Here is a 12,592-nt window from a genome sequence, read left to right as displayed (position 1 = left end):
TGCTTTAATAGGAATGTTTTATTGTCTCTGCCCGAGTTTCTAACATAGCCTATAAAGTGAAAGCCCTGCTTTAATAAAAATGGAATGCTGTTGGTTACACGAAGTCCTGTCCCTCATCCTGCAGGTCCACCGAAGCAGGTGCCCCTCACTCCTTGGGGCCGCTGATGAGGGCCGTGGTGGAGTAGGTGCAGGGGCTGAGCAGGGCCATGATGGTATAGTGGCGGTGGCCAGACTCGTTGGCTGTGAACACCACCTAGGAGGGAACACAGACCGGATTGCTTTTCAGCAGAGCCTCCAAATGTGAGTCACAGACAGAGGGACCACTCCAAGTCCAAAGACATTAGTTTTACTTTCTTATTTTGTTTTCTGGAGCAGTGTGAGCAAAAGGCAAAACTCCAAATATGCTGGCCAGCTAAGCCGCTGGAGCCTTGCGCAGCCCTTTCCACCAGATTCTTTACTCCCGCCTGTATAATCAGGTCTCTCTCTTTTTTTGGGAGATTCACACTAAAAATCAGGGTGGCCCTAACCTGACCGAGGGAAATCACAGAGCTCCTAATTGCTCACGTAATTAGTTGATCTTTAACGCTGACCGACATGTCTGGATTCTATTTCCACAGCAGCCATCTGTTTAACACGACTTAAGGAATTATTACAGACAAGGAGATTGGGCCCATGGATAACTTTGAGGTTCCCACTACCTCATAGGCAGAGGAGTAGAGTGTGAAACAAGGGTTACAATTGTGGCTTTATTTTTATTATTATTATTTTTTCTAGCGTGACTTCTCACAGGAAGAAAGCTGAGGCACACCTTGAGGCTAAACCCAGCCCGGGCCCTGGTGGTAAATATTACTGCTCTTCCCCTTACTGGCCCCGTGACCTTGGCAAGTTATTTAACTTCCCTGGGCCTTACTTTCTTCACCTGTAAAATAAGGATAATAATAGGAATGGCTCCAATGGGTTGTTTACAAAGATTACATAGGTTAAATATAGAAAACAGTGGTAGTATATGCTTGAGAACTGTTATCTATTGTGTTGCTATTATTATTATGAATTTACTGTCTCTGTATGCATTGTCCGAAATCACTTATCCAAACCTCTGGAAGCCAGATGTGTTTTGGAATGAAAAAATTGTCAGATTTTAGAGAAGTAAAATGATGCACTTATTTTTTGCTGTGTGACACCCTAAGTGGGGTCTGGAGGGTTGCCTAATAATCCAACATATTAATATTTCTTCAGCAGACAAACAATAGGATTCAGTGGAAGGAATGAAATCTCTAAAGAGCATCTTGTAAGTTCAGGTCATGTTACTAAATGAGTTATCATCAAAGAGAGAAAAAGTTTGCTTTTCAGAGTTTTGTGGATTTTTGATTGTAGAAATGGGAAAGGGAAGCTGTGCTAGTACAGTACGTTCCTTCCGACTTTTCCAAGGGGTGCAAAGTGCAAACGGTGCATTTTCTGGGATTGAAAACAAACAAAAAATTGAAAACAACACAAGCATCCATCCACTCACCTCTGCCTATTCATGGAAAGGGGAAAAGCCAAGTGACTTCCAGTAGGATTTGGTGTCTAATTCTACTTGTATATTCCTTCTACAAGTTTTTCATCTGTTGTGAGCCCATGGAGCTCCCCAAATTCACTGGTTTTCCTAGAAGGTGCAAAAGTCCACGTTAAGTTAGGCATTGAGGGAATAAATGCCATTTTGAGGTGACACCACACACACACACACACACACACACACACATGCACACACATAAGTGCAGTTTGTTTATGTGATTATATATATATGTGTATATATATATATATTTTTTTTTTTTCTCAACTAGGTCAGGACAGGGAAAATTCTAGTAACTGTAAAATTAACTGACAGGAAATTTGTCAGGAATATTTCAAAAAGCTCATTGTAGATTTTTTCTCTTATGAGGTTTCACTTCAAAAAAGTCATTACGCATAAATACACTACCTTGTGTCATAAATACGCTACCATGTGTAAAATAGATAGCTGGTGGGAACCTGCTGTATAGCACAGGGAGCTCAGCTCGGTGCTCTGTGGTGACCTAGATGGCTGGGATGGGGGGTGGGAGGGAGGTCCAAGAGGGAGGCGATATATGTATACGTATAGCTGATTCACTTCATTGTACAGCAGAAACTAACACAACATTGTAAACCAATTTTGCTCCAATAAAAAAAAAGAAAAAAAAAAACCACACTGACGTTTTCTAGAGAGGTACACTTTTAACGTGGGATCCTTCATTGCATTCATTATCATCTATTTACACTCCTGTAAACTGATGCTCCCAGAGTAACCAAACTTTAAAGCATTAATATAAACACGATACCTCTTTTAATTGCAATAGACACATTCTTAAGTCATTCAGTCCAACAGGACCCATTACTAATAAACAAAAAACACATTTTTGGCCGCTTCCCCATACAGTACAAAGTAAGGAGGAGAGTAAACGGCTTCCCCAGCAAGGGGCCTTGTCCCCTCAGTGTTTTGAGGGGGAAATTGTAGATGAAAACCTGGTTCCAGGCCAATGGCAGGAGATAGAGGAACATCTAGAAACTCAGGGAAGTGTTTGAACTGGGCTAACTTGGGGCTTGTGGGTGAGGCGTGGGAAGGTCAAAGAAGCTCTAACCATCATGGTGGGGGAGGAGGGACAGCCCAGGCCACTCAGGAAGGCAGTTACTGAAGCTGTGACCTCCCTGGGGCCCATCTGGCACCCAGGTAGCCTGCAGCAGAGCCAGCCTGACTGACGGGTCCATAGTCCCCGGGAACCACCAAGGGCAGATTGAGCTGACAGCTGCTAATTTGGAGGACTTAAATGATGTGCAGTTTCAGGAAAATTTGTTTTTATTAACTTGTTGGATAATTTGATGTGACGGGATTTTGTTCATACGTAGAACACTGAGAGTAGTTCTTGCTGTCAGTTGAAAAGACTGTTTGACGTTTTATTGCAATGGGTTTCCTTTCCCAAAAGCTAAAAATCTTTTCAACGTACTTCTGTGTCTACATGTTCCAATTTAGGTTTTAGCAGACTAATTGCCAGACAGTTAACATTAAAAAAAAAAAAAGTCATTACGATTCAGGGTTGGTGTTTGGGCGAAGGTTCGTAACTACCCCTGGAAGTGGCCATAAGCTTCTCTGACTGGGGTTCCCTTGGGGAACCTGGGGGCCTCACTTCTCTCCCCTGTTGTGTGAGGGTATCTTCCAGAGGCGGTATCATTTGTACACATGATGGGAACCCCAAAATACAAGGAGAAACCCATATCTGACTTTTTCATTGTTTATATGATTAAGCTCCTTGGTAACTCTTTGCCGTCAACAAATACTAGGTAACTCCTTTTTGTTTTTAAACTAGGCAATTTCTGTTTCCATGTAAGTACCTGCTCAATGGCTGGTGTTAGAAATCACTCTCCATTAGATAGCAAAAACTAAGACAGGTAAAAATGGAAGTTGTCTTTATTGACTCTTTCTTCCTTGCCAGGAAGAAAATATTGGATTTCCCTTTTTTGTCTTATCATCAGAAAAAAAATTCCCACAAACATCTGAATGTTGTTTTTTTTTTTTTCCTTTTTATTTATTTATTTATTTATTTTCATCTGAATGTTTTTGGCATCCGTTCTGTCTCATGCTTAGAATATTCTCTTAACTTGGCATTTCCACAGTGTTCTTGGCATTTTATAGAAACATAAGTGAACTAACAAATAAAAACTGAGTGGAAACCACACTAAAGAAAATGACCTTCCCAATGATGGATGAAGAATCATCATGTGTAAAAAAAAAAAAGAAAAAGTTCTATTTCAAGAATCATCATGTGATTCTTGGGATTCATTGAAAACCCACAGAAACTCTCTTCTCAGGGGACAGAAACACTTAGCAGTATCGCTTGGTACTGAATGTTTCTTCGTTGTTCATTCTTTTCGTTGGTTGGTTTAGATTTTACTAATGTGCATTTTCTTTGAAACTCTTGCTAGTGGAGGTGGAAGAACTCTGTGAAAGTTATAGAGCGTCTGGTGAAGATGAGAAGTCATTTGGGCTCCCAGCGGTGGGGCATGGTGACGCTGATCTGTGGCTGTGCTTGCTGTCACGTGTCTTTCTCTTCTGTGTCTTTTCTTATGGAGCTCGATAGCCCCAGCCTCACAGAGTAGATGCTCCACCAGGGTTTGCTAGACAACAGCTCTGGACTCTGGATGATCCAGATACACTACAGACAGTCACCTCCTCCATGCAGCCCCTCGATTCCATTCCTTTCATTAATAAATCAACACAAATTCTACATCTTTCCTAACATTCAAAGACAAGGAGTGTTATGCAAGGGCATCAAGGCATCTGGAATTCCTGAAATTATATACACGTTTTTGTATGTGTGTATATGTGTATTTTTCTGGGCATGGAGTTCATAGTTTTCATCACCCTTTTCATGTGGTTCATGACCCCAAAATGTGGTGAAGTGTAGGGGGGAGTAGGAAGCTGCCCGGAATGCTGTTCAGGATCCTGGTCACTTGCAGCTGAACAAGGCAAGAGGGCATCCTTCTCAGAATCCACCTTCCCTCTGCCCACATTTTCAGTTTACTTGGTGGACCTTTAGTGAATGATGTTGTTAGGGACCCTTTGACCGAAACCGCCCGCCTTGGCCAGGTACGACAATAACTGCTTGCATGAGTTGTCTCACAACAGGAGGTCCCGATAAGGAACACGGCACTGCCTCAGAAAACTAATCGGGAGAACCCGAGAGGGGCCAAAAGGAGGGAGGAGCCCATAGGTCCTGCCGACCTCCCAGAAACCCTCGAGCTAGAATCCATCTTGGCAGAGAGATGTGCCTGCCACCAGGAAGGATCCTGAGTCAGGCCAAATATGGGCACAAGCAAGATGATTGGCCAGAGACAGCCGGAAACTAGCCCCATCACCATAAGCCCTGAGACTGCGAGCCACGTGGCAGAGCAGTCCTCCTGGGTTCCCTTACCCTGCTGCTCTCCACCCGGGCGCCCGTTCCCAGTAAAGTCTCTGCTTTGTCAGCACGTGCGTCTCCTCGGACAATTCATTTCCGAGTGTTAGATGAGAGCCCACTCTCGGGCCCTGGAAGGGGCCCCCCTTCTGGTAACAATGTGAGCCCCTCTCTCTAACAAGTGGCGGGGGAACGGGAAGGTATAACCAAGTCCTCCATCTGGGTTCTCCGGGCAGCTCACCCCGAGGCAAACGGCTCCCAGGTCTCGTCAGCAGCCTTTTTGAACACTTGCACGCCCACGTTCACAGCAGGAATGCCCTGGACCACATCTAGGACTTTGACCATCAGAGGACACTTGGATTCACCAGAGCCCTGGGCAGAGAGAAAACAAGTGACAAGTCAACAAATTTGGTCAGAGTGACAGGATGCGTCCTTTGTGACCTTCGATTTGGAGGAGGCAGAAAGGACACGCGAATCCCATTTCCAGCTACGGAAGTGTTGATGGTTAATGAGCTTCCCTCACTCAGTGTAGCAAAGACGTGATTGTCTCCAAAGAAGGAATGGTTTCTGCCTCTGGACATGCTGTGCTCCAGCGGGGGGCGTGTATAATGAACTTGAAGGGAGCAAATAGGCCCTCTGAGAACAGTTGCTTCAGTAAGCCTCGTCATCTGAGTGGAATTACTGCAAAGATGTACTGTGCCATGGGACTAAATAGTTTTTCCTGAGAGCATTTTACTCAGTTGTTGCTGTAGTGATTCCCTCTTACTAGTCGCTGTAAAATAATGTCAGATGATTTCATGACCCTTTTTAGAGTTTTAGTTAATTCTCCTAGGGGATTTAAGAATTTTTTTTCTTTTTCTTTTTGGCTGTACTGCATAGCTTGGGGGATCTTAGTTCCCCAACCAGGGGTCAACCCGGGGCCCGCAGCAGTGAAAGGGCTGGGGCCTAACCACTGGGCCACCAGGGAATTCTCAGGATTTAAGAGTTAGATATCTGACTAGAACATTGTCTGCCAAGCCTTTCAGAGGTTAATCACTACATACTTTTTGATTAGCTAAAGGGAAATCAACTTTACCAAATGTCAAGCTTCTGAAAACTCAATAGTAACAGCTTCTGGAATATCGGATCTTTATTTCTACCATTTATCTGAGGAAATTGAGGCACCACTGCAAAGCCATAAAGGAGAGCGCCCAGGATCCAAGCCCCAGTTCAGTGAGCTCTGCAGAATTTCATTGTTTTTGAAGTTTGAATCAATGATGTTTAAAAATAGATGCTGGGTGCCCTGGCCCTACTAACAAAAGCTGGTTGGCAAAGCAGGAAGGAGTCCCTTCTACTTCGTCCACAGGAGACACATGAAAGGATTTCAAAGAGTCGAACACTCACCACAGGGCTAGCCTCAGACACAAATACCAGTCCAGCGAGGCAAGGGAGGAACAGACGGGAAGAAGCCATTCTGCCGAGGACTGGTGGGTCTCTGAGAAGGGCTGCTCCCAGCTTCGGGCTTTTATACTCACTTCTCCCCAGCCAGCCTCCTGAGCCCTGCCAACCTGACTCCAAACCTGCTGATTCTGACTGCTGACTTAGTCAACAAAGGGAGAATAAGTAACCCACACAAATATGAAACTTGCCTAGACAGATTAGAGCGTCAGAACATTAGCTCTATGAAATATTCTTAACAGGTCATTTGACCAGCTAGCTCACCAAAACAAAACAATCAAAACAAACAAAAATACCCTTCTCCATGCATGGCTGGATGCAGCAACATTCCTGGAGATTTTATTCCTCCCTACCTATTATTTCTATGCATGTTTTCCATTTTCTATACATTTTATCATTCATTTTAAATGATCGATGCAAACTGTAATAACTTATTTCACATGGAATGACATTTGGCTACACAGGCTTAAATATAGTGCACCAGAAAGCATCGTTGCACTCGAGCTATATCCATGAGTCAACGAGGAGAAACCTTTGGCAGTGCTTACATTTGAAAAACCTATGTTTCAGCCAAACTAAGTCATTTGGAAGCTTAACTTAGGAATTTCTCCATGATTTTTGTGTTCTTCTGAGACAAGGTTCTCGACCCAAGGAATAATGACACATTTCAAACTGGCATCCACGAGCCTGAAATACAAAGAACAAGATATTTTTTATGGCCTCTCCTGCACTGAATGTGCAGAAACAAGGCTACCCAGCTGGCTTTTGTCAGAATCAAAGTTTCCGGAAGGAAGTAGAAATGGCTGTGAGAATTAGAAGCCATGGTTGACAAAAGGTTCTCTTTCTCCTGACCAGTTTACAAGTCCAGCAATTATAATCATTTGATGATTCATTGATCAAGTACCAGCTCTTGTGTGTATGTGTGTGCACATAAGTGCATGTGGCTTTGTTATGGGTTAAGACAGGTTTTGTCCTGATAAAGACGTATATGTAGAAGATGCAAAGAAGATAGACAAAAATTTTGGACAATCACATGTCAAGGGTGAGTCCAGTTTGGAGCACAGAGAGTTGGGGGAGCATTCCTTTAGGTGACAGCTTGGAAGAAACTGGACAAGAGGTGGTGAAGGATAAGGGCTTTCAGGGAGTAGTGTAAGGGACAGGAAGACATTCCAGGAATACGGAAATGTGCAGGGGAGGAAACTGACCACAGAAAAACAACAAAGGAGCAAATCCAGTTCAGAGCATAGCTAGGAATGGTATCTCATAGCCTTAGAGTCTGACTCTGAAGTAGCACTGGAAAGAGTTTTGAATTTGAAGTTTGATGACCTGAGTCCTAATTCTCTTGCCCGGTTTGCAGGGTGACCTTCTGTGAATTATGTAATATCTCAGATACCCAGCTCATGCATTTGTAAAACAGAAATACGTACTTTTCTACTTCAAAGAACTATTCTAATAACTTTTTACATGAGATAATACAAAAGCGCTTGATAACCTGTAAGCCACTATTCTGGTATAAAGTATAATTATAATTTAGTTCAACATCTCTGCTAAGGAGAAAATCCTTTCTCTTATATCTTTCATATATTGTCATCTACTATTCTCTGGACTATTTCCCAATGCTCAGAGCTTGGGTGGAGAGTCTGTTTTCTGACTGTGAATTCTAAACATTCGAACGTGCTCTCATGTCCCAAGTCAATCTTCCATCTATGCATCTTTGCGCTACTTTCTGTTAAAACCAAGAAATGTGTCCCATAGACATCATGACCTGGCAACCCTGGGCTGCCACCAGCCCATAGACATGTTATGTTTGGCCTGAGGAATCTGTCTTTAAAGTTTTTTTTGAAATAGTTGTTAAAATTAAAAATTGAGACATATTGCATGAAAATGTGGATTTCTGGCTTCTCTTGAGAAAGCAGAAAAGGATGTAGCATTAGGCCTATTCTCACATGTGACGGTAATCTTCAGGCTGTCATTCTCAGACATCACAACAACCAGGCCTCTCCTTCGACTCTGAGGCTAGGTAGCATCTCTAGTGGCACTCTCACACTTGAGCTCTTTTCTCTCCTTATACATGTCTCATTTCTCTCATCTATGTTCCTGCCTGGCCTCCTGGAAATTTGAGTTTGAAATTGCTGGTCTCCTGACAGCCATTTGAGTGATGAGTGACAGCTTATTTCCTATTTGCCAAATAGACATTCCAACTTCTTTGAATGATTCCTTTTCAGACACGTTTCCCAGAATCCTTATCACCCAGAACTTCCTCCTCTGATACACTCCCATCGGTGGTCAGTGCTTCTTTTCAAATGTGATGCTGTGAACTGGATACGTGCTCCAGGTAGAATCAGGCCAGTACACGGGACTTTGAGACAGTAACCTTCTTTGGAAGATGCTCTACTGCAAATGATGCATCCTGAACGCATGTGTAACTGTAATAGCTGCGACCACATTCCCCGCAACATAACACTACCCGTCATGACCTCTTGGTCGCGATGATCAAAAATCACCATATATTATCCATCATCTCTGCTTTTTTCATTTATGAATCTTATTTTCAACTTTATTGAGGTATAATTGACAAACGAAATTTTAAGATATTTAAAGTGTACATAGTGGTGATTTGATATATGTATACATTGTGAAAGGATTCCCACTATCTAGTTAATGAACACACCCATCACTTCACATATTTATCTTTTTTTTTTTTAGTGAGAACATTTAAGTTCTACTCTCTTAGCAGACTTCAATTATATAAGACAGTGTTATCAACTATAGTCACCATGTTTTACGTTAGGTCTTCAGACCTTATCTATCTTACAGCTGTGAGTTTGTACTCTTTTACCAAACTCTCCTATTTCTTCCACCCCTCAGCCCCTGGCAACCACTTTTTATTCTCTGTTTCTATGAGTTTAACTTTTTTAGATTCTACATATGAGTGAGGTCATACAATATTTGTCTTTCTCTGTCTGGCTTATCTCACTTAACACCATGCCCTCGAGGTCCATCCATGTTGTTGTAAATGGCAGGATTCCCTTCTTTCTCATGGCTGAATAATATTCCATTGTGTACATACATACCACAGATTCTTTATCCATTCACCCCTAGACAGAGACTGAGGCTGTTTCCATATCTAGGCTGTTGTGAATAATGCTGAACACGGGAGTGCAGGTATCTCTTGGAGAGCCATTTCTCATGTCCTTTGGATATATAGCCAGAAGTGGGATTGCTGGATTGTATGCTAGGTCTATTTTACATTTTTTGAGGAAACTCCATACTGTTTCCATAGTTGCTGTACCAATTTACATTCCATCCGCAGTGCGACAGTGCACAAAGATTCCCTTTTCTTTACATCCTTGCAAACATTTATTATCTCTTTTCTTCTTTATGATAGCCATTCTAACAGGTGTGAGGTGATATCCTCCTGCGGTTACCATTTATGAATTTTCACCTAAATACAGGAACTTATATTTATGCCTGATCTATCTCCTCATGTTAGTTACACCCCCACTCCATCCATTTACACCCCCTAATAGTAGATTCCGTTATTCACTGCAGTAGCACACCCTCCAAGCCTCATGCCCTTGGCCACTTTGACTTGCTTGTCTTCTGAACTATCATTGACCTGGAAATCATTAGCAGAATTTGAACTTGAACAAGATAAGGAAGTAGAGGGAAAGTGAGAGTACAGGGAGCATCCCGAATCTGATTGTGGGATCATCAATAACTTACAGAGATAGAGACGATTTTTAATATAAAAAGAAGAGAAAATTCTGCCAGAGACCTAAGAGCAAATGTAGATAAATGTGAAGTAAAAGTAAGAGAGCCTCAGGAGAAGAAGCTTATGGTGTTTTAGGTGAGAGAAGAGCAAAGCTGAGGAGGAAGGAAGAAATGAAGAGAGTGGGAATGCATTCTTGGTCAAAGGAATGCTGGTATGGAACAAATGGCAGTGACAAATACAAGAAAAGTCCAATGTTTCTTACCTGACAAGCAATTTGTGATGAAAGAGGGTTATAAGGATAAACATAAACTCCCAAAGATAAGAGGGCCTGCCTTTCCGTGTTTATCTGAGTTTGTGAAAGCTCTTTTAGAAAGATGGTTACATGAGGTCCACCAAGAGGGATGAATTAAGGTCAAGGGTCACCACATTCCTGGAGCCTTAAGTGGTTGCTGTAGAAACAGTGTTCTGTAGGGCGGATATCAACAGCAGTAGGATCAAGCGCCAGAAAACAAAGGTGCAGCAGTGAAACATTTCTGCTATAAATGTATGTCTTTTCTTAGCCATGTACTGTTTTTCTTCACATTCTGAGCATGGGGCTGAAGCCTAGATGTTTAGCTGAGGTAAAAAAGAGACTCATTTGATGATGCTATTCCTCCTTTTACTACAGAAATATGTGGTAGTTAATGAACAGCTCAGGACTGCTCTCTGTTTAAAGTTCTTCTGCCATCTCCCTTCTAAGGGACAAGTTTATCTATTAATTTTTAAAAATATCATAGATAAATTCTTTCTTCTTCATTTATTTTCTGAGGGTGCATGTCAACTGCTAGCCAGTGATCTGTTGACCCTGAAATGCCCACTAATATTCTTGTGAGTAAGCTGATTAGCCAGAGTGGAGAGTTGGTTGACCAGGAGTTTGGACTGGGTCTCATGAAGGAGGGGGATGGGTAGGGGGGGAAGACAGTGTTTTGGGGCCCTGGATCTTTGCAGGCTGAAGAATTCAATTTCGTCAGCTCCCCTTGAGGTGACTAAGCCCTGAGGATTCCATTAATAGTAAGATAATCGTAAAAGCTTCATTTTAAAACCATAATACCAATTTAATTAATAGTCAGATGGTTGCTGAGTAAGCAAGGAATTAGAGCAAAGGGACTTGACTAATTTTTTGAGACTATTTCATCCAGCCTACGGGAGAGCCTAGAAAATTTCCTTACTTCACAACAGACTACAGTTTTCTTGTGCTCGGAATGCTTGTTTCTGTCTTATCTAGTGTGTCTTTCCTCCGGGGATGGCTGAATAAATATGGAAAAAGCCTTTTCCTTTGTTTCCCATTCTTTTATTGCCCATGCAGGCAACCATATAAATGGAATCATACAGTATGTAGCCTTTTGATTAGCCTTTTGTAGCCTTCTTTGTGTTAATATAATTCTTTTTCTTCATCCATGTTGCTGCATGTTTCATTAATTTTCCTGTTAATTTATGAGTAGTACTCATTTGAATGGATATACCACAATGTGTTTATCCATTCAGCATTTGGTGGATACTTCAGTTTCCAGTTTTTGATGATTATCTCATGTTCTTAAAAAGATGGAGAATGTATCTGAGAACTGTAGGTAGTATATATAGACTGGAATGAATTGCCTAAAGAACTTAGAAACTGTGATGTGAGAAACACATTATAAAACCAGCATGTAATGTAGAAAAGCAGAGACATGCCAAGTCATCTTAATAGGGATTCTTAACCTGGGGTCCACAAACTGTTGGTGTCTGTGGGTAAAATTCGGAAAACCTGTGATATTGGATGGGAAAAAATTACATCTTTATTTATACAAATCCCTGACTGAAATTCAGCATTTCCTTAAATTATAAATGTAGACAACAAACCAAAAGTAGTTATTAGCAGTACCTGTGACTTTGTCACCAGTAGAAATCACATATATTTTCATATACATCTACTGGGTGGATATCTTTTAAAATATTCTTTATGCTCATCACTACTTTGAAGTTATGGTAGTTATTAGACCCAGTGCTAGATTTTGTAATTAATAAAGATGCACACATATTATATCACAATTTGAAAAATATTTTAAAGTGTCATTTCAGTGTTATTGAGTTCCTTTGTACTGTATTTAATTTTACATACAATGAGGTTAAGAACTCTGAGGAAAGAGATGGAATGGACCCCAGGCCAGCATGGCATGGCTGTAATCTCATGGAATCTACTAGCATATACAAAGTGAGAAAATGGAAGTTATCCCTGAGATTCGTTAGCAGTTGAAGGAAGTAAAAGGGAAGTTGTGGGCTTCTCTGGTGACACAGTGGTTGAGAGTCCGCCTGCCGAGGCAGGGGACACGGGTTCGTGCCCCAGTCTGGGAAGATCCCACATGCCGCAGAGTGGCTGGGCCCCTGAGCCATGGCCGCTGAGCCTGCGCATCCGGAGCCTGTGCTCCGCAAAGGGAGAGGCCGCAACAGTGAGAGGCCCGCATACCACAAAAAAAAA

At 42.0% G+C, this 12,592-nt stretch overlaps 1 protein-coding gene across 1 annotated transcript; it reads right to left on the bottom strand.

Moving 5' to 3' along the window:
* Positions 1-6,398, bottom strand: TTR (transthyretin). Its single transcript, XM_060029525.1, is given in 5 exon segments — positions 1-253; positions 1,511-1,575; positions 1,578-1,645; positions 5,188-5,318; positions 6,330-6,398. Coding segments are annotated over 5 exon segments (441 nt in total). The 3' UTR covers positions 1-145.
* Between the last annotated feature and the right edge of the window lie 6,194 nt (positions 6,399-12,592).

Source organism: Delphinus delphis, chromosome 13 (genome assembly GCF_949987515.2).
Source record: "Delphinus delphis chromosome 13, mDelDel1.2, whole genome shotgun sequence".
Classification (NCBI taxonomy): domain Eukaryota; kingdom Metazoa; phylum Chordata; class Mammalia; order Artiodactyla; family Delphinidae; genus Delphinus; species Delphinus delphis.
The sequence above is the reverse complement of the archived record's forward strand: the minus strand, read 5'-3'. Positions and strand labels throughout refer to the sequence as shown.